This window comes from Notolabrus celidotus, chromosome 2, assembly GCF_009762535.1.
Source record: "Notolabrus celidotus isolate fNotCel1 chromosome 2, fNotCel1.pri, whole genome shotgun sequence".
Lineage (NCBI taxonomy): Eukaryota > Metazoa > Chordata > Actinopteri > Labriformes > Labridae > Notolabrus > Notolabrus celidotus.
In genome coordinates this window covers 9639283-9660434 of record NC_048273.1, presented here as the reverse complement: position 1 = coordinate 9660434, position 21152 = coordinate 9639283, and the positions used below count along the sequence as shown (strand labels likewise).

Below are 21152 nucleotides of genomic sequence, written 5' to 3'. Positions count from 1 at the left end.
GTTCACGCCACATTTGAACTTCAGAGGAGTGATTTTACATTTAAAAGCGTTTAACCTAAAGTAATTTAGCTTGGCCTAGCATAAAGAATGAATGCATGGGGGGTCAGCTAGCTGACTAAACAAGCTCCCTAAACTAAGCTGTCTTGCTATTATATCTAAGGCAGTGGTTATTGAGCAGTGAATCAAGTTAAGGTATGCTGATGTGCTATTTGCTAAGTGTAGCAAATGTAGGGATCATAATAGTTAATATTTCATTGAATGTCAATTATTCAGCAACTGAAATGCAATTTTTTAAAGAGCTACAGGAAGGATAGGACCATATTTATAATATTTTAGCTACTAATAGAGCCACTATCAGATAACTACTAATGTTAACATTCTACCTCTTACTAGCTTGTATTACTGTAAGCTAGTAGGTCGCTAAATGCTTGGATTGCCTTTGAAATGTGTTTGGTGATACGTGAACTCAACATGAGCAAGGAAGGGGTTAAATTATGCTAACGTTAGCTGTTGCTAGCTTATGAGCTAACTAGCTGCTGTTTAACAGTAGCTTTTCAGACATTTTACTAAGAAACGGCCCAGTTTCGCTTCAGAATTTAACTTTTCGACGATTTTTTAGTTGCTCGTGAATAACATGGCAGTGAAATGATAACAAACGCCATTTATCTTTCATTTATTGATTCACAACCAGAGATATAACCGGATATAACACAATATTATATTAGCAAATTAGCAATCAAGCTTCTCGCCCTGAGGATGACGTCAGAGGAAAATGGCCGTCGCTTGAGCGCGGTATGAGAGGTGAGTTTTTATGCTAATAGGTACCTTTGGATTAAAATACTGTACACACACCTGTTGACAACGACCAGAGCTTTTTTCTGTGATGCTAACGCTCCTAAGAAACTTTAAGTATTGAAAGTAGTTTGCATGAAGATTCTGTTTTACTACTTAAAAGCAACTTCTGGTTAGTAAGTGTGGTGCTAGCTACTGTGAAATCAGCCATTCTTTGTCATAAAATGCCCCTTATAATTACAATTTCTGCTTGATGATCATATGAAAGGATGTCCTGGTGTGATATTAGATGACAAAATATACGGAACATCTAACTTAAGAATATTAGAGCAAAGCTTTAGGGAACATTGCACTTCCAGGAGGCACATCTAGATCACAACATGCTACAGACTTTGTATTATTCGCTGGTTTTTCCTTGCTTAAATGTATTTGATGATGTTTGAGGTCGGGATGTGCCTCATAGGCTATATTTGTATGAATGTAGTAGGACTGAAATGTTGGTCATATGTTGTGTCTAAGCTGAGTGTAGCCACCTGCTGCAGTTAATTCACCCCCATATTGCTATAAAGGTCTACTACCTGAATGTAAACAAGCACAGATGACTGGTCTAGTTAAAGGAGAAACTGGCGAAACTGACATATAACCAGTCCACCAGAGCAACGAGGACATTAACATGCAATGAGGACTGAAGGCTGGTGGTGCTAGCTCTGCTAGTGTTAGACACTAGGCAAACCAGTTTGATATTGTTAACCCATAGACTATGTGATCATGTGTTCAGCTGTGTGCATTATGCTTGTTTGGAACATCCCTAATGAGGGGTAACATCTACACAAGCACAACAGCTGTCATGTGTGTACAACAACAAAGCAAGCATAGTTCATAATGTGGGATACTGCTAACACACCAATGCATTGCTATTTAAAACCACCTGTTCAAGTTTATGGATCTGGTGGCATTAAATAAGATTTAAATCATGCATAACTAGAGTTGAATCACTTCTTGCAAACATTTTCATACATTTCAGAGATGAGGAAAAACTGTGATGGCTTGTAAGATGTATTTTTTTACTCTTGTACAGTTTGATATTGCATGGATGGATATTTTGGATACAGCAAGGGAAGAAATCACCTTCATTCCCAGTGCTTTTGTACAGAGATAATTCTAACTATTCTGTGCTTCTTTATACTTTATAATTATTTTATTTTATCTTATTTTATTATTTTATTCGTATTTATATCTTATTTTATTCATTCTTTCTATGAATATTTTGACTTTCTAATAATAACTGAATTGGGATAAATAAAGTATTTCTGATTCAGATTTTGAAATGCAAGGAAGGGGTAGGAAATAAATAACATCCAACTCCTTTTTAAATGTCATTTGCTTCAAGATGGTGGCCATTGTTTAGATTTATTTTCCATATTTTCTTAATTTTTTAAATTTTAATGTAATTCTATTTTTCTAACACGTTTGAAATAAAAAAAAAACCCTGTTAATTAATGATAATCATGTATCAAGCTCAGCCACAAGAGGGCGCCTGTGTCCCACGCTCAGGATCCAAACTCTCAACCTTTCAATCTGTTCCAGCAGTTTGCAGCCAAGCGAATGAGTCAGAATATCATGCCACCATTTTATTTTCCTCTTCTATTATAGCACAGCTCTGCCTTTGATAACAAATGATGGGTGTAAAGACCTGTGATGATGTGCTAAATCTTTGTCCGTGTGTGGGTGTGAGTGGGAGGATGGAAGTGCTGAGCGTGGAGAGAGAGATGAGTGCAGGGAGGTGATGGAACAATCCTCTGCATGTTAATTTAATGTTAAAATAAAAAATGTTCCTCTCCTCCATGAATCTATATGCAGCAGACAGAGTACAGGTGTGTGGACATAGTAGGTGATGCAGGTTTCCTTGACAACTGTAACATAGCAACAATCCCTCCATATACAATATCTGCCTCTGCTTTCCTCCCGAGCTCGGTGAGTTCGTCTCTCCTTGCTGGCATTTTACTATTTCACTGCTTGCTGTCGCCATAGAGACCGCAGTTTGTGTAAGTAAATGAGCACAATGTGAGTCATCAGCAAAGTCTGCGTGGTCATGACTTTGTCCCAAACTTTAGCGTTTAAATGATTAATGCTGACACTCTCGTTCAGTGAACCCAACACATTTAATCTTTCTATTGTCTTTTATTGTTTTTACTGTTGATTTCATTTTTAAGATTCTGAAGTCTTTTAGCTTCAACTTCTTTGATTACTTTAATCTATTTCAGTTACTATTCCTTTTGTTTCTCCTTTTTTTTTCATTGATTCATCTTTTAGTTTATTTTCCCATTTATTGTTAATATGTAAGTTTAATTGCTTTTATATTTTATTCATTTTTATTGCAGATTTTTTGCGTCTCATTACATTTTTTGCATTTTTATATCTATGAAGTACTTACATTTTGTTTATATTTTCTTTATTATTGCTTTATATTTATATAATTTTAACAAAACTTACTTTTGTTCTCATTAAATTTAATTATACTAAAAATACTTCTAGTTGGGTTTTTTTAAACTTTTGTTTCATTTAATTTTTTAAGACCTTTATCATTTATTTTCTTGTCAATACTTTTTATTTTATACATTTATTTTGTCTTTCATCCTTTTTATTTTGTATTTCCTATATTCATTTATTTTATTTTTTTGCACAATTATTTTATTCATTTTTTTATTTTCTTGAATTGGATTCACTTTTTTGCTGCTTAACTTTTTTCCTCTCATTCGTTAATTGTTTTCTATGATTGTTTGTTATTTTTTCTTCTTTCTTTTAATCTATTTTATTTATTTTTTGTTTTTACGCTCTCATTTTTTTTATTCATTAATATTTCTTTATTTCTTTCACTGACTTTTATTTCGCTGACCATGTTTGTGATTTGCCAATGGACTCTTTTTTTAAAGGTTCTATATATATTACGCCATTATTAACTGAATAAAGTAGCGTAATAAAAAGGCAAAAATGAAGCAAGATTCTCAAGACTCCAAAAGAAATTTATTAATCTGTCAAAGCTTTAAAGGTTGCAGATAAGCATCACTATTATAGTTTATTTACAACAGTATTTATTCTTCTTCTATCTTTACTTTTGTGTACAAAATGTCTATATTAACCTAACAGGTAAACATCACTAACATTGCTCTCTCTCTGTTTCCTCAGCTGGATTCACTCTCATCATTGTCCTTCCGTCTCCCTGGCTTCACCTCTCTTTCGTTTGTATTTTACCGATCGAACCGTTAACCTCCGGTCATCGTCCAATCACAGCGCTCCCAGATCGTGGCACGAGCGGGACTTCTGCCTCATGAACCGTCCAACCTCTCGCTCTCTCGGGTACCGGGGCACCAGGCTGGACAGGAACCGTTTAGCACGGGAGGTGATGCTCTCTCGTGTGCCAGTCATCATGTCCTCTGCTGTGGTCCCCGGGGGCCACGGGGGCAGACCCCTCGCTTGTCGGACAGCGCACTCAAGGAGCTCGGGTGTACGGTGGTCCAGAGAGGCGGAGATCTCCAGGTACAGGCAGTTATAGAGGGCGGCGCTGGACATGGCCTCTGAGAGAGAGGAGGTAAGGGGAGGGGAAAGGATGGATGTTAAGGTTACATTAAGGTTGACAGCAATGTTAGAGTTTATCCAAATCTTTGCCTGTGTGGGTACTTTTAATTTAAAATACCACGCACCTTTATTCACCTACATTACAGGCTGACTAATATCAGAGCCCAACAGCAGTTGTCTGACAATGATACATTGAGAGGTGGTCGATTATACGGGCATTCTGATGTAGTTAGCAGTTGGCATTACTTCCAGCCAGGACTTCCTTTTCCGCGTTGCATTGTTTACAGTCCAACGAGCAACTTGAGAAGTGACTCTGTATTTAGATCAAAGCAAAGCAAAATCCAGTCTTCCATATTTGTCTCGGTTCATTACATCCCCAACAGTACTGCCCATTTATCTGTTTCTACTGAGTCTCAGTTTCACTGTAAACAGTGCGTTCCACAGAGGCTTCACTCTGGCTTCCTTCAGCGGTATGAACCTGAAGCAGAAACTGATGTTCTTGTGATGTTCTTGTAATTAACGGGTCTTAAGTTTGCTGAAATAACAACATCATGATGCAGATTAGTCAAAAGTCAAAAGTCAAGCGTTGTCAGGTCTGTCCTCAAGAGGAGAAGAAAACCACTTTCACAATGTTTGTTTGTTGAATGGAGGTCTATGGAAGAGGATTAGAGACACTGATGGTTTTTTTTAGGTCTGACCTTCTTCACAGAATGTTCCTTTTTTTCTAAGAATTCTGACATCAAAGTGTTTGATGTCAGAATTCAAGAACACCTGCTGTAGCTCTCCATACAGACCAAGCGGCAACCTCCGGTGTCAAAGTATGAAGCTCATAAGGAAGTGTTATAAACTGCAATTCATCGAGAATCCACTTGAGGCTGGCTGCAGAAACACAGGAAACCACATAGACACCAATTTTAAAAAAAGGCGATCTTTGCAGCATTAATAAACATGTTTACAGCCTGGTTCAAAAAACGGCTTTGTAGCTAATTTCTCTATCGGCACACACTGTGTGGGGGTGAATTTTTTCTAACGCAACGGTTCAGAAGATATTAAGATTACAAGTTTTTGACCAAATAAGGACATGACTGACTTGACTCCTGGACGGGAACAGACAGTTGTTGACTAGGAGGCTCAAACTCCGCCCCTTTACGTCACACTCTGCTTGGTTGAGTTCTGCATTTCCAATATGGCTGCCCCCATCGATTGGCTTCAAAGCAGCGTTCAGGAACAGATGGGTGACGTCACGGATACTACATCCATATTTTATACAGTCTATGATACAGACAGACACCAAAACCTGCTGACACCTGATTGGTTGATACTACTCAGACTAGAAATGCAACTAGTAGTCTCCTCATACCAGAGACCTGCACTTATAGATTCTGGTTTTTTTTTTGTAGACTGTGTTACTCAGTGTCTCACACAAACACAACTCAGGAGGTTTCGTTTTGAATTTCTTTTTCTAAGTTTAGATGAAACCCACATTCTGGGATTCACTGAACTATAAGCAGAGGCTGGACAAAACATGCAGCCCTGCAGTTAAAACAACTTTAGCTGCCATATTCAGAATCAAATACTTCATCCCCAGGTGTAAATCTGAGTGTTAAAGCTTCTCAAACATAGTATAATCAAAACATAAGAGATACACGTGAGGACAAAAGATGCTAGGAAGAAATGTGTTGTTTGAAGAGAATATTCCCAGTTGATGTTCAGTTGATTGTAGAGAGGTTGACAGCGAACGAAGGGTGAGTCAGGCCAAACTTGAAAGCAGAGTCTCCAGCTGGGATCAAACCCCCCAGCCAGGTCAGGTCACCCAGGACACTATGAACACTACAGAGTGTGGCCAAAAGAGAAGTGGGCAAAGCCTCCTTTTAGATGATTTATTCCCTCAGTAAACATTTTCCTGATGAGTTTATGGTCTTAATCCTTAGTTTAAAGTCTTCTTCAACACAGCATGATGCTCATTTGGTAAACTATGGTCACACATTTAGACTCAAGGAAAGGAGGAAGAGGGGAGGATTTACGGCGGCGCTCCCTGTGATTGACAAGTCACCGCTGCAGAAACCTGAAAAGTGTCTCGTTCAGGTTTCAGTTGTTCTAAAATATATTTTTTTACACAGTTTGTTTGATTCCTGTTTTTTTACTTGTTAAATTTATCATCACACTTAATATCACAAGAACAGGTTTGCAGATTAACACGGCAACTCAGGCTGGCATCTGCTGATAACTTAGTGTCTAACAGCTCCACCCTCTCGTCGTAATAAGGTCGCTCCAAAATGAACCAAGATGGTGATGACGGCCAAAATAAACTTGATTAAAGATAAGGTATTCCACAAACCACTTGATGAAACCACTGCTCGCTCTGTTCTTTAACCGGGGTCTTCGCTGCTGCTCTGCCTGCCTTGGCTTTTCATGTATGAACATTAAAGAGAGAGAAGGTGTGCTCTCTCACCTCAGGCTTTTATAATCTATGTAGGCACATGGAAGGTTTGAGAGTGGTCTTGATTGAAGTAAAGATTTTTTTATCAGAGGTTGAGACATGATAATGTGTCATGAATTCCAGTTTTTGCAGCCTACATTTATGAGGAATCAGAAGGAGGTTATGAAGATGCTTGAGGGGGATTGGAGCATACGCTTCGGGTTCTCTGTGACACAGATAAGTGTCAATACTCCGTGTCCATCATATCGTTCTCGAAGGTCTAAAATTATCCGATGAAAGACAATTAACTGTCAGCCATTGTAAACATGTCAGGGTGAGAGACGGAGGAAAGTGGAGCAAAGCATGAAGACAAAAGATGTGGGGGCTTTTTTTCCATGAGATCCTGAGACTGACGATGAAAACGCAGATATTTCTCCTAAGTTTAAATAAAGGAGCATCCGGGCAAAGAAAGTGAAGGCTTATCTACTTTAAAAAAAAACATAATTTATCCATGAAGTCCGATATAGACAATATCTTTTTTACAGGAAAGTTCTAGCTGAGGTAGCAGTCATGTTAGATTACAACATATTTAAATGCATAGCTGATCAAAAACATAGACAACCTGTTTAACACACGTTCTTCATGAAGCCCACATTGTGATCACTGCATATAAAATGAGTCTAATGCAGACTGTTATATGCCCAGGGTGCATATTTGCAACATGCATACAATACAGCATCCTCAATGTTATTTAAAGACTCTCCTGCACAATAATTCAGCTGTAAAGGTTCTTGTTTTGTCTGTGAATTTCAAACCACAACACCCACGAGCCTCCGAAAACACTGCGATAAAGAATCTGCTCAAATACGAACTGTAGAAAAGTCAAAATGTTTTGTTGATTAATTTGAGAACAAAATGTGAAACCTTGAAGTTATTGCTGAAATATACAGAAGCTCTAAGGTCGAAGCTCTCCGGATCAGATACACAAGACTTCTATTTTTGCCGGATGCTTGGAGCACTACGCATAAATCTCAACAGAGCAGATGGAGCAGGACAGCAAGTCAGGTTTCACCAAAACAAAATGAAAACATCCGGTTAATTTTCAGAATAAAACACTCTGTGTTATCACCAGATTGTATTTCACTTAACTACAACAACAAACTGTCATGATGAGCGGAGCCAGGCCTGGAGTCAACAGGTCAGAGGTTTTCAGAGGACCAGAAAGACAACATGGATGAGGAGAGGAGGAGGAGAATCCTTGATTCAGTAATTACAGCGGAGGTCCTGTGCTGTGCTACGTTCTGAAAACACAACCAGTGGGTGTTGACCGATGAGTGAGCGAGGAGACGGACTGGACACAGATCTGGTGGAAGTCCCGAGTAAACATTTGATGATCATAACATCCCCAGAGCCGCAGAAGCACAAAACAAAGAGACCGGCTTAACCTCTTTAACGGCTGCACAGCATGTCGAGTTCAGTGACCAACAGTGTTCTCAGCAACTCCACTTCTGTATGCACTAACTAGTGGTGTATCTTGTTGCGTCGATGATACAATAATGCCGTTAAAAGTACAGAAATTAAAAAGGAGTCATGCTCCTTACTTTACGTGAAATTACTGACAACTACGTCAGATTAATCATCCAACTCAAAGGCAAGGTTTGCCTTCGTTAGCTCAGAAAGACAACAAGCTTCTACTGAGATAGCTGCCATATCACAGCCAACTCCACCATCTGTGAGTGAGGAAGGACTAATCAGACTGACTGTAAGGTGTGTCATTGAAAACCTGCTTCCCATATTAGCTGTTGAGTCTGCTGCTTTCAGAGAAGAGACCAGAGGCAGGGGACTAGAAGCAGAAAGAAGCAATAAGTCGAGATCTGGAGAAAACCATGATCAGAGTGAATAAATGTTTGGATGCACGTCTGCTCAGAGCTTCTGTAGAAATCGTTAGAAATATACCCGTCTTCCGCCACCAAGACAGCTAAATGAAAACAACACACATCTTTAAAGCAAAGAAACACAAGTTTTATGTCTGTCTTAAGCCTAAGTCCACAGTTCATCATCATATTATCTTCATGGATCTGCTTATTTAGTTGGAAAGAAAGCAGATCTCATGTTTCTTGCAAAAATGCACCCTGGGAGTTGTAGTTAAATTCTACCTCTGTGTATTTTCGTGAAACCTACATCCCGCTTTAAGACACAGTGCTTGTTTAAGAAGTTATCTTTCAAAGCCTGCACTTTTATTGTTGCTTGTTTAGTCATCAATATTAAAAACTGTAGAGGACTGAACCTTTAAAGTTCAGAGGTACTCCCTATGATATGTTTGCTGTGTGCTGTGAAACTGCACAAACGCTGACACACAGTGAATCCTCTCCTGTTTAACTGTAACAGTGACTCCGTTCGTACTCCCACTCTGTGATGAAGCTGAGACACTGGCATTTACATTTTTCACATATTTCGCCCTACGCTCGTGTTTACCCACAGAAATCGAGATCTGGAAATGTCAATGACAACTGTGAAGACAAAAATCAAGGAGGCGCAAAACCTGTGCAAAAATTAAAACGCTTCAAAAACAGCGACAACACGTTTCCTCACAGCCTCCAAACTCCAGTGAGAACATTCAATCTAGTATCTTGTCTTCCTTGTCTTGTCTGACGATGCTGTGACGGTGTGACTCTGGTGTTTTAAATGGGTTTCTTAGATCCAACATGATATTTATGTAACACTACAACACAAGAACAGAACCAGTCGAGGCAGCAGTACACCAGCAGCTCTCCTGAAATGTGTTGTTTGTCAGTGGAGTTTGGTGACTTTAAGGGAAAGGGTTGTTAAAGCTGTTTCTAGAATAAAAAATAGAGATGCAACAATCCTGAAATTCAGACGGGACTTAATTTTTGAAGTATTTGAATTGTTGCTGCTCATCCCTCTTCTCCTAATGTCACTAGAACATGACTTACAAACTGCTTGTCACTGATTCTTTTGCGTTCACACCAAACATGAACACTCGCCTAATTCTTGCACAGAATATTTTGTCCTTACTCGTTTAATTCACACAAATAATTCGCTCCATCCGTGTGTATCCAAAGACGCACATTTTCGTGAGAGTGGAGGGGTCCCCTTCAAACTCTAAACATCTGAATTCCAGCTAATCATTCGTGCAGCATCCTTTGGTGACGTATGGTGTGACCATGCGCAAGAATTGAAGCCACTGCAGAAGTGTGAAAAACCGAAGTTCATCGAGTGTCCACTTGAGGCTGGCTCCGGAAGTACTGGAAACCACATACACACCCATTCAAAAAAGACGATCTTTACAGAATAAATTAACATGTTTACAGCCTGGTACAAAAAAAAACAGTGTAGTCTGGATAGCTCATTTCTTGATCAGCACACATTGCACGGGGGGTGAATGTTTTTCTAACGTGGCAATTTTAAAGATATTAAGATTACGAGTTTTCCATCATGACAGCCACAGCTTGATTGAGAGGCGGGAACACTGTAGCTTTTGGCTCGGAGGCTCAAAGCCCCCCTCTTTACGTCACACTCGCTCGACAGTAGTTATGTTGAGTTCAGCATTTCCAATATGGCTGCCGCTGACGATTGGCTTCAAAACAGGGCTTCAGAAACAGATGGGTGACGTCACAGATACTATGTCCATTATTTACACAGTCTTTGGATGTGACGTACGGACCGGTGGAGGTTAATTTAGCTGTAATATATGGGACACATTGATTGTATCTCTGTGGAGCTTCCCTGAACTCTGTGACTACCTGGTTTTATGGGATCAGGAATAAACAGGAGCTCACTGTGAGGAAAGAGAGTGGAGGATTATCTGCCAAGTTGTGGAAACCTTTGTATGTCACTTGATTCCAGTTATTGGTTGTTCTAGGAAGTTAGCTCCGCCCCCTATAGCATAACCGACTTCATCATTCAATGTAGTCGAGCTCAACCTTGTTTGTTTTGGATACTCACGATTTGAGCCAGTAAATAATTGTATTTGTGTCTGGTGTGAACAAAACATAATAATCTCACCGCCAATGTTCACTGCATGGTACATTAGTTGCTGATGTCTATGATCAGGGTTAATGTCAGCTGATACTAAAGAGCTGTAGAGACAGAGGTTCATCTCACCTTGAGCGGTCACCTCACGTGTGCGGACGAGGTCACTCTTATTACCGACGAGTATGATGGGAGTCTGGGGCTGATTCTCCCTCAGGAGGAGACGCAGTTGGGCGGTGCGGTGGAAACTCCGCCTGTCGGTCACCGAAAACACCAGGACACACACCTCACACTGCAGTACCGACAGGTCCTGAGGGACAGAGAGAGAGTTACAGATCCATTGAGTCATCACACACCTACTTATACTACCAGGAACCAAAACTTTTTATTATTATTAACCTTTATTTAACCAGGTAAAAACCCATTGAGATCAGGATCTCTTTCACAAGGGTGACCTGGCCAAGAGGTCAGCAGCACGTCATAAAAACAGTTACACGAAAATGACAGTACAAGCTTAAACTTACAATTTATAGATGCATAGTCTTTTACAATATGAATAAGAGGTGTGGAGGCTGTAACAAAACAACAAACAATAATTTAAGGTTTAAAACACAGGCACTGTTCAGTGCTCTCACGCTGTCTGTCCCTCAGGATAGAACGGAAGCTCCAAGTGTAAAGTTCAGATAGTTTCAGTTTAGTCTGTAGAGCATTCCATGCCATGGGGGCAGCAAAGCTGAAAGCTCTTTTTCAAAATTCAGTCCTTACCTGAGGAACAGATAAAACAAGAGTAGTGCAAGAATGCAAGGTATAGGAACTGATTTTTCTCTGCAATAAAGCGCACAAATAGTGAGGAATCAAGCTTAAATTAGGATCAGCCAGTGTTTGTATCTGCGTGCACTCAGAGAAGGAAAATTTGATTTCACATACAAATCACAATGGTGGGTGAGACGACTACAGCCAGTGACAAATCTCAGAAGGTCGCTGTCACTAGTGTACTTTTATTTGACTCGTAAGCCCTCAAAGGTCTCCAACTCCGGACGGACATTGAGCACAAACATGTTACTTTCCACTGCTCCCGTAAATATTGTTGTCAGATTTGTGTGTGCAGAAAAACAGCCAACAGCTGAGTGCTCTGTCTAAAGCCCCTGTGGTTTAGTGAGAATTACTCCTGGAGAATACAGGAACTGTAGTACACCTTGAAATCCTGCTGACACACACAAGCATTCACCCACTCCAAGAAAGAGAGACAGAAAAATCCCTGAAATAAACACATCCCTCTACGTGAATCCTTCATCCTGTAGCAAGCTGACGAAACCTCCGTCTGTCTTCAGCTCGAGCTGCCAGAGTCCACTTGCTCTGAGCTTAATTTAAAGAAGCGTTAGCGCCCCGACGACAGCAGATACATAACACTGACAATATATAAGACGACTGCTCGTGAGGCAGCAGCTTCTCTCACAACAGATCGGACTCATTATGCAAAGAGTAACACATCAGCGCAGACAGATTGTGTCACGAGTTCAGTTGTTTTCACACATCCACCTAAATCAACAACATTAATACAGCTATTTCACACATCTGCTATGTGGGCAGCTATCTCACACACACTTACACACACACACACACACACGCTGATGTATCTGAGCTGCACTCGAGGGAAACGAGGAAAAAGTGCAAAACAACCTGATAATGAGCTTTTCTCTGAAGACCAGATGCAGAGAGGATTTATTGTCATCTTTTGTCAGTGTTCCTCCGAGCTCGTCTTTATATATTACTTATGATGCACGACTCTTTTATGGACCTTGGTTCCTTTATTTTTCCGGCCTTTTTTCATTTAACATAGTCAATCTTTAAAAAACGTTTATGCGAAGATGCTTACACAAGTTTTGCGTCTGAAAAGCTGCAGATATTAAATCAGTAACCTTACGTCAGCAGATATAAAGACTGACTCATTCATGCGTGAGGAACAGACACAGTTATATATTTATGAACTTTACATTATCTACACGAGAAGCCAAACATTTCATCATTTAGTATTTTGATGCTTCCGCTAACTTGTCTCTGAAACCGCCATACCATTAATTTAAAAAAAAGAGATATATATTGTATAAGTTGGATAGTAAAAGAAGTAACAAAGGAAAATGTAACTTCTGCTTGAAACAGTCAGAGCAAGGAAATCTGGAAATGATCTGTCATGCTAGTTGCGTTAGCAGCACACGTGACTTAAATCAAAGTAAGTTGTGCAGACCTGCCATCACCTTGGTTTTTCTATCAAGGCCACCCCCCCCCCGTTTTGATTTATCCCTTCCAAGATTTTCACAGCCCTGCAACCTTATTGTAAAAAATCCACGTCCATGAATAAATATGGTTTGCATTTTTATCTGAAGAATCCAAAGTCACCAGGTTGTCTAATAATCACAATGCACATTCAGAATCTGCAACTGCACAAAACTTACGCCTCTATCTGCATGACTTAGAACCCCACGTGATTCAAGGGTTGTGTGTGCAGCTGAACTGTACCTGACACGAAAGAAGGATGGAGGAGCAAGCAGGCGGGAAAGTCGACATCAAAATGTCACTTCGACAGGAGGAGCTTGCTTGATTCTTACTTTCAATACGTCTTCACATTCGTCCATGAAAACTGATCATGTTACTCACGAATCCGTGGAGTAAATACTTTGTTTAGTTGACGGTTGAATTCTACGTTATTGTGTTGCAACAAAAACCTCCTTATCCACGAAATAACTCAAACCAGCGCAAAACATTCAGTGTGACTCTCTTGCTAACGCCGAGCACAGAAGATTGATCTCCCCTACCATGTGAGCATTCAGCCCTATATAATCACTGACTCCACCTGTAATGTATCTTTTCGACTCTTTTTTCATATCTGTTTAGTTCTCTTTGTATTTGGAGCCTGTCATGACTTTTAATGACTCATTTGTTGGCCATGGACACCAAACTGGCTACGTTTGTAGTGGTTTTTTTTTGCTTTTTTTGTTCCTGTATGTGTCTGGAGTTCCTGCGTGTAACCTTGGTAACATTGTTTACATACGAAATCAGCTGTCAGCAGCCCGCAGCATGTTGATGCTGAACGGTGCTAGGCCCGATGTTCCCTGCAAGCTGAGGGGAAGGAGGCAAGGATGGTGTGCTGGTACTGAGGTGCAAGCAAAAAAAGACGACATCCACCGCTATGAGGAATGTAAGATCCATCTACAATAAGGTGGACGAGCTAACCCAGCACCAGAGGGAATACTGGCAGAGTAGCATCATGCTAACATCGGACATGAACATTGAAAGGATTTCACCTGCTGTGGGCGGACAGGATACAGGAGAGTAAGACTGAACTAACTGGTGAAGAAGGCCAGCTCAGTCCTGGACCCTGTGGAGGTGGTGGCTGACAGGAGAATTATGGCCAAGCTGTCGTTTCTGATGAACATTTTTTTTCTATATATATTCTTGTTGAAATTCTTGTACTGTACACTTTCTTGTTTGCTGCTGTAACTCCATGAATTTCCCCGTTGTGGGACGAATAAAGGAGTATCTTTTCTTATCTTATCTTAACCAGAACATACCGAACATATGTACAAATTATTCAATCAATCAACATAACAAACAATCTTTTCCTCTTATTTTTAAATAAGTATACTCCAAAAATTATATTCTGACTTTAATTGACCTAAACTATGGGTTTGAACTTTGTTAACTAGAATATAAAAATCTTTAAATTAAATTATAATGGCTTTTACAGACAGAATTCATAATAAAAACAGAATTCACCTGCAAATGTAAGCAGAGCTGGGCCGTGCTGTTTCAGTTTATAAACGTGGTCACCTAGATGGATGCGACGCTCCCTGCAGAGTGTTCAGTAGAGATTTAAATATAGGACACACCGGTAAAAACACTGTGACCCAGCACATTAGCTCCCCACAGAATAAGCAAAGAGTCGAGGCGCAGAGGGGGACACCATCGATCTCAACATTCATGACTCAAGGACGGTTGGAGGCAGAAACCACTCAGACGGCGGGACTCTAAATGGCTGTTTGATAGCATAAAAGAACATCCTTTTTTCATACTCTGATGAGCTCACTGCAGTCAGAGCAGACGTGTTCCCTGATTCTGTCAATGCAAGAAAACACTCAAGGTTATTTTATCTGATTAATGTTATGATAGTGCAACATGCAAGTACTAATCAGTGTCTCTTTTATTGACTTATTTGATGACGAAACCACCACTAACCCAAGTGTTGCAGGTCTGCCATCATTATCAAGTTAAAACCAGCATCATGACTTCCAAACGCTGATCTGAGGACTTAATTTCATGTTTGCTCCAGCTTTTGCAGCGTAGTTTTCAAAAAACAGAAGCAATCAAATCGATTCATATGGATGATATCTACACTGATATTTACACAAGACAACAACAGTCTTACATCAGTGGATAATTTTTCGTCCGTATACGTCAAACATCATTTCTATAAGCAGCATATAAAGGTTAGGGTTGTGATTAGGGTTAGGGTTATGATTAGGGTTATGATTAGGGTTAGGGTTAGGATTAGGGTTAGGGTTGTGATTAGGGTTAGGGTTAGGATTAGGGTTATGATTAGGATTAGGGTTAGGGTTGTGATTAGGGTTAGGGTTAGGATTAGGGTTAGGATTAGGGTTAGGGTTAGGGTTAGGGTTAGGGTTGTGATTAGGGTTAGGGTTAGGATTAGGGTTATGATTAGGATTAGGGTTAGGGTTGTGATTAGGGTTAGGATTAGGGTTAGGGTTAGGGTTAGGGTTAGGGTTAGGGTTAGGATTAGGGTTAGGGTTAGGGTTAGGATTAGGATTAGGGTTAGGATTAGGAGTTGGGGTTAGGGTTAGGATTAGGGTTAGGGTTAGGGTTGTGATTAGGGTTAGGGTTAGGATTAGGGTTAGGATTAGGGTTAGGGTTAGGGTTAGGGTTAGGGTTAGGATTAGGATTAGGGTTAGGGTTAGGATTAGGGTTAGGGTTAGGATTAGGAGTTGGGGTTAGGGTTAGGATTAGGGTTAGGATTAGGGTTAGGATTAGGGTTAGGATTAGGAGTTGGGGTTAGGATTAGGATTAGGGTTAGGATTAGGAGTTGGGGTTAGGGTTAGGATTAGGGTTAGGGTTGTGATTAGGGTTAGGGTTAGGATTAGGGTTAGGGTTAGGATTAGGATTAGGGTTAGGGTTAGGGTTAGGGTTAGGATTAGGGTTAGGGTTAGGATTAGGATTAGGGTTAGGGTTAGGATTAGGGTTAGGGTTAGGATTAGGGTTAGGATTAGGGTTAGGGTTAGGTTTAGGGTTAGGGTTGTGATTAGGGTTAGGGTTAGGATTAGGGTTAGGGTTAGGGTTAGGGTTAGAGTTAGGATTAGGGTTAGGGTTAGGATTAGGGTTAGGATTAGGGTTAGGGTTAGGGTTAGGATAAGGGTTAGGGTTAGGATTAGGGTTAGGGTTGTGATTAGGGTTAGGGTTGTGATTAGGGTTAGGATTAGGGTTAGGATTAGGGTTAGGGTTGTGATTAGGGTTAGGGTTGTGATTAGGGTTAGAGTTAGGATTAGGGTTAGGATCGGATTAGGGTTAGGATTAGGGTTAGGATTAGGGTTAGGGTTAGGATTTGGGTTAGGGTTAGGATTAGGGTTAGGGTTGTGATTAGGGTTAGGGTTGTGATTAGGGTTAGGGTTAGGATTAGGGTTAGGGTTAGGATTAGGGTTAGGGTTAGGATTAGGGTTAGGGTTAGGGTTAGGATTAGGGTTAGGGTTAGGATTAGGGTTAGGGTTAGGGTTAGGGTTAGGATTAGGATTAGGGTTAGGGTTAGGGTTAGGATTAGGATTAGGGTTAGGATTAGGGTTAGGATTAGGATTAGGATTAGGGTTAGGGTTAGGATTAGGGTTAGGGTTAGGATTAGGGTTAGGGTTAGGGTTAGGATTAGGATTAGGGTTAGGATTAGGGTTAAGGTTAGGGTTAGGATTAGGGTTAGGGTTAGGGTTAGGATTAGGGTTAGGTTCAGAACCAGAACTAAATTTAAGCATACAGAACCAGAACCAAACTCATGCAAACAAACCCAGAATCAAACTCAACCAGAACCAAACCAGAACCAAACCAGAACCAAACCAGAACCAAACTGAACCGAAACGGAACCAAAACCGAACCAGAACCGAACCAGACCCGAACCAGAACCATACCAGAACCGAACCAGAACTGAACCAGAACCGAACCAAACCAGAACCGAACCAGAACCATACCAGAACCGTACCAGAACTGAACCAGAACCGAACCAAACCAGAACCGAACCAGAACCGAACCAGAACCGAACCAGAACCATACCAGAACCGTACCAGAACCGAACCAGAACTGAACCAGACTTGTACCAGAACCGAACCAGAACCGAACCAGATCCGAACCAGAACCGAACCAGAACCGTACCAGAACTGAACCAGAACTGAACCAGAACCGAACCAGAACCGAACCGAACCAGAACCGTACCAGAACCGAACCAGAACCAGAATCGAACCAGAACAGATCCGAACCAGAACCGTACCAGAACCGAACATGAAACGTACCAGAACCGAACCAGAACCATACCAGAACCGAACCAGACTTGAACCAGAATCGAACCAGAACAGAACCAGAACAGAACTCAAGCAAACTGAACCAAAACCAGAACCAAACTCAGGTAAACAGAACCAGAACTAAACTCAAGCAAACATTATTAATGTCCTCAGGTTGGCATTGTGAAAAATCAGATGCCTCAGCTTGGATGGGCTGATCTAATTTCTTCTCTCAGTGAGTATTTGCCCGGTCTTTGAGAAGACTCTCTCTGAAGGAACAGATGAAGCCAGGATACACAGCCTCCCCTCCATCACCTGTATCCTATATCCTCACATTTGATTGGCCGCATGGCCACCATGCTGACCAATCAAAACAAAGTTCTGCAGTGAGCAGAGCTGGGGCTGAGCACTGTGAGAGCTAGGCAGCAAAAGGAAAAAACTGGGAGCCGGCTCTCTCTTGATGCGAGCCGGCTCTTCTGATTCACTATAAAGCATCGACTCTCAGAGCCGCAGCTTTTGATCATGACACATCACTAATGTGCTTAATCTGTGTTACAATTATGAGGGGGCCATGGACAATTTTCTCACCTGTAAGGGGTCCCTGGCTCCAAAAAGTTTGAGAACCCCTGCTCTAGCTAGTAGGAGTGCAAACTCCCGATAGTGAAAACAGACGGAACAAAAAGAGCGACACAGCTGCACAGAAACTCCACGTTGTAGACATCGCTGATCATAATAGACATCGCCATGCAGGAAGACAGTTCACATTTTTTTTAAATCTCTGAGAGATGTTTCAGATTTTTTCAGAGTTTACGGTAACTCAAATAAAAAACGTGACATTTGCTTTGCTTTATATCGACCACTTAGCAGGATGAATATCATGATTAAGCAGGTATATTTTGAGTCTGAGTTGAGTTGAGAAACATTTGTGGCCATTTTTGTCATTCAGATCTATTTAGGTCATTAATGCACTGATCCTCTGATCATTATTATTATTTAATTATTTCAATAAGGCAGTTTCCTGATTCCTTTGCTGGCTCTTTTGTTTTTTTCTTAGCTCATTTTATATTTTTTGAGAAAAGAGAAAGCTGAGATGAGAGTTGCCCATCATTGTTACTTGGTTGCACTAATAAAGTGAAGTGCTGTACATCTGTGGTTGCATTATTCTATTATCAATTTGCCATCATTTTTAAGTATGTAAGAGATGATTTCATTGATAGCCATAGACTACATGTCTTTCAATGTAGACTTCCACTGAGAGGAACATATTAGACTATTTAGGAACTAAATTAGGAACTAAATTTAGACGGTCATACCAGCTTGATCATCAATGAAAATGTCCTGGAAATGTCCTGGAAAATGATCTCTGGAAAGAGTGGGAACCCTGTGTTTGTTTCTGAAAGCTGCTGTCAATCTCTGACTTTGAAAGTTATTAACTTTATTGCGAGTGCTCACATTTTATGCTTTTATTGTGTACTTTGTGGAATGTACCTTATGAATTGTGCAACTTACATTTCTTAAACATACAGAATGTATGACTAAACATTATCTATTGTGCAATTTACATTATCTGGAGTGCAAAATATACCTTATTTAGAATGCAAATGTCCTTATCTACCATGAAATATATCTACAGCACACTCTACATACAGTATATAATGTGCGATGATGCATTATTTATGATCCAAATGTAATTTCCTGTGCAGTATGCATCATCTACTGTGCAATATATATATTATTAACCATGCAATACACATTATCTGCTATCCAAAATAAATATATGAATAATTAACCGTGCACTGTACATTATCTACCGTGCAAATTTTATTTCTAACTCTGCGTGTTATATTGTTCCATTGATGAATGTTTACAATGTTATTGTTGATGCCTGAATGTTGATGCACTTAAGGGTGACATTAAGTCTGGTGCACTATAAAGGCTTTGTTCTTATTATGAGTCCGAGGAAACAGAAGACCTTGGGCCCTCTGACAGACCTCCTATATATGAAGAATACAGGTTATATATATATATATGTATGGCTGCAGGGATAATGAGGGAACGAGGAGCAGCTTGTTGTGGAGCTCACCTGTCTCCAGTTGTCATAGATAATGATGGTGCTGTCCTCGTCATCCACAGTAACCGTGCGCACGTAACCCTCCCCTGAGGACAGAGAGCAGCAGTTAGGACTCACAGGGGAACCGACTGATTGCAGGGATTTATTAACCCACCAGTGAACACACACCTTCAGAATCTACAGACGCAGCCTGGTCCATGTCCCCCGCGAGGGCGAGGGCCAGAGAAGACTTCCCCACACCGTTCTGCCCCAGTAGGGCAATTCTCAGAGGCCCGTCGGGTCGACCCTCCACGGACACGGTCAGGGTGTCGTCCAGTGCCGGACTGAACCTGATCGGAGAGGCCGAGGGTCCGGCTGCTCCTGAGGCCCAGTCGCAGTCATCGTGGACGGCCTCCTCTCGTCTGAGCTGGTGTTTGATCGGCAGAGGAGTGCTGCCTCTGCGGACCGTCGGGGTGCTGGACAGAGTCATGCTGTCACACTGCGGAGAGAGGGACACACTTGCTTTATGTAACATTTAGGGCTAGACTGCTGCTTCTTATATAACTCTTAAAATGGAAGCACCCAGGAGCCAGATTTACATGATGGTGAGATAATTCAGCTGCTTGGTATTCTTGGTGCACCTCCAGAAAGCCTTCCTGAACACATACACATACTGCCCTTTCATTAAATCAAGCACCAAACATAAGATCCTACGATTCCCAGAGTGCAACATTAGTGTCATGCAGTAAACTTTACACCTCCAGGTTAGGCTGTAGCAAAAGCGCTCTGATGACACCACCAGGGTGTTGTGGATTAAATTGACAAAGCTCCTCCAGAGACACAGACGACTTAAAGCTCTGTTTTTTTATCCTGCAGGCTGAGTCATGTTTCTCATGATGATTACATCGACCTTTATACTTCAGATCCCCTTAAATCTACAGTAACAGACTCTTTCCGACCACTTTGATGCAGCAGGAACAATCTGTATTCACAACACTGGAATATGTTTGCTTTTAATGTCAACTGGTTAAAAAAACTGCAGGATAGATATACCATAATGTACAAACACAGGAATGATACTTCTTTTTGCCTATCATCCTGCAAAGCCATGTATATTTCTGCATATATTGCTATAGCCAAACTGTTTAATTGTATTTGATTGTCATTCTTTGTGTATGCGTGCATATATGTGATTGTTATTGTAAAAAAACTCAAATAAAATACGAATCCTAAAAAAACAAAAAAAACTGCAGAGATAGAGCGCAAACGTCCAATATGCACGCTCTGTTTTTGGTCTCCACCATCTCCCGATTTTAAATTTCTCTCTTTAACTGCAAATTTCTCCACTTTGTGAACTCACTTGTGTCCAACTGTGTCTGTCTGCTGTTTGTTGTTACACAGCACACTGAAATATCTGAGTGAAGAGTGAAGAGTAAAGTTTAAGTGTCAATAAAAAACCTCCTTTAGAGAGTTGGGATTCAATTCTGCAGCGTTCTTACACGATGACACAAGCAGAACAGCAGAAATATAACCAATAACCACCTCTGAGATCAGAGAGTGTGCTTCAAACTTTCTGAATGAATGATATCCTTATAATGAAACCACAACAAACTGCTGTTACACAAGAACACTTTCACTTTATCTCTCTCCAGCGTCTACTCCTCATGAAACAGGTCTCTCTAAAGGAAGAGGACAAAGTGTTGGCTGCCTTAAACATGCATCTCTCTAATGACCAGCAGTAAGCGACTTCGCTGCTAAATAAAAGGAGTCATGTTCC

General features: G+C 40.7%; 1 protein-coding gene across 1 annotated transcript; it reads right to left on the bottom strand.

Annotated features, from left to right (window-relative positions):
* Positions 1-3797: 3797 nt before the first annotated feature.
* LOC117828601 (GTP-binding protein REM 2-like) lies at positions 3798-19910 on the bottom strand. Its single transcript, XM_034705784.1, has 4 exons — positions 19565-19910; positions 19409-19482; positions 10913-11090; positions 3798-4367 (listed from the first exon to the last, which is right to left on the bottom strand). Exons 1-4 carry the CDS (start codon positions 19908-19910, stop codon positions 4078-4080), a joined length of 888 nt encoding a protein of 295 aa, XP_034561675.1. The 3' UTR covers positions 3798-4077.
* Between the last annotated feature and the right edge of the window lie 1242 nt (positions 19911-21152).

Coding starts and splice junctions, on each gene's coding strand:
- LOC117828601 (XM_034705784.1), bottom strand. CDS start 19,910: ATGTTACATAAAGCAAGTGTGTCCCTCTCTCCGCAGTGTGACAGCATG. Junction 11,091..19,408: donor TCTATGACAACTGGAGACAG/GTGAGCTCCACA, acceptor TCTGTCCCTCAG/GACCTGTCGGTACTGCAGTG. Junction 4,368..10,912: donor ACGTGAGGTGACCGCTCAAG/GTGAGATGAACC, acceptor CCTCTCTCTCAG/AGGCCATGTCCAGCGCCGCC.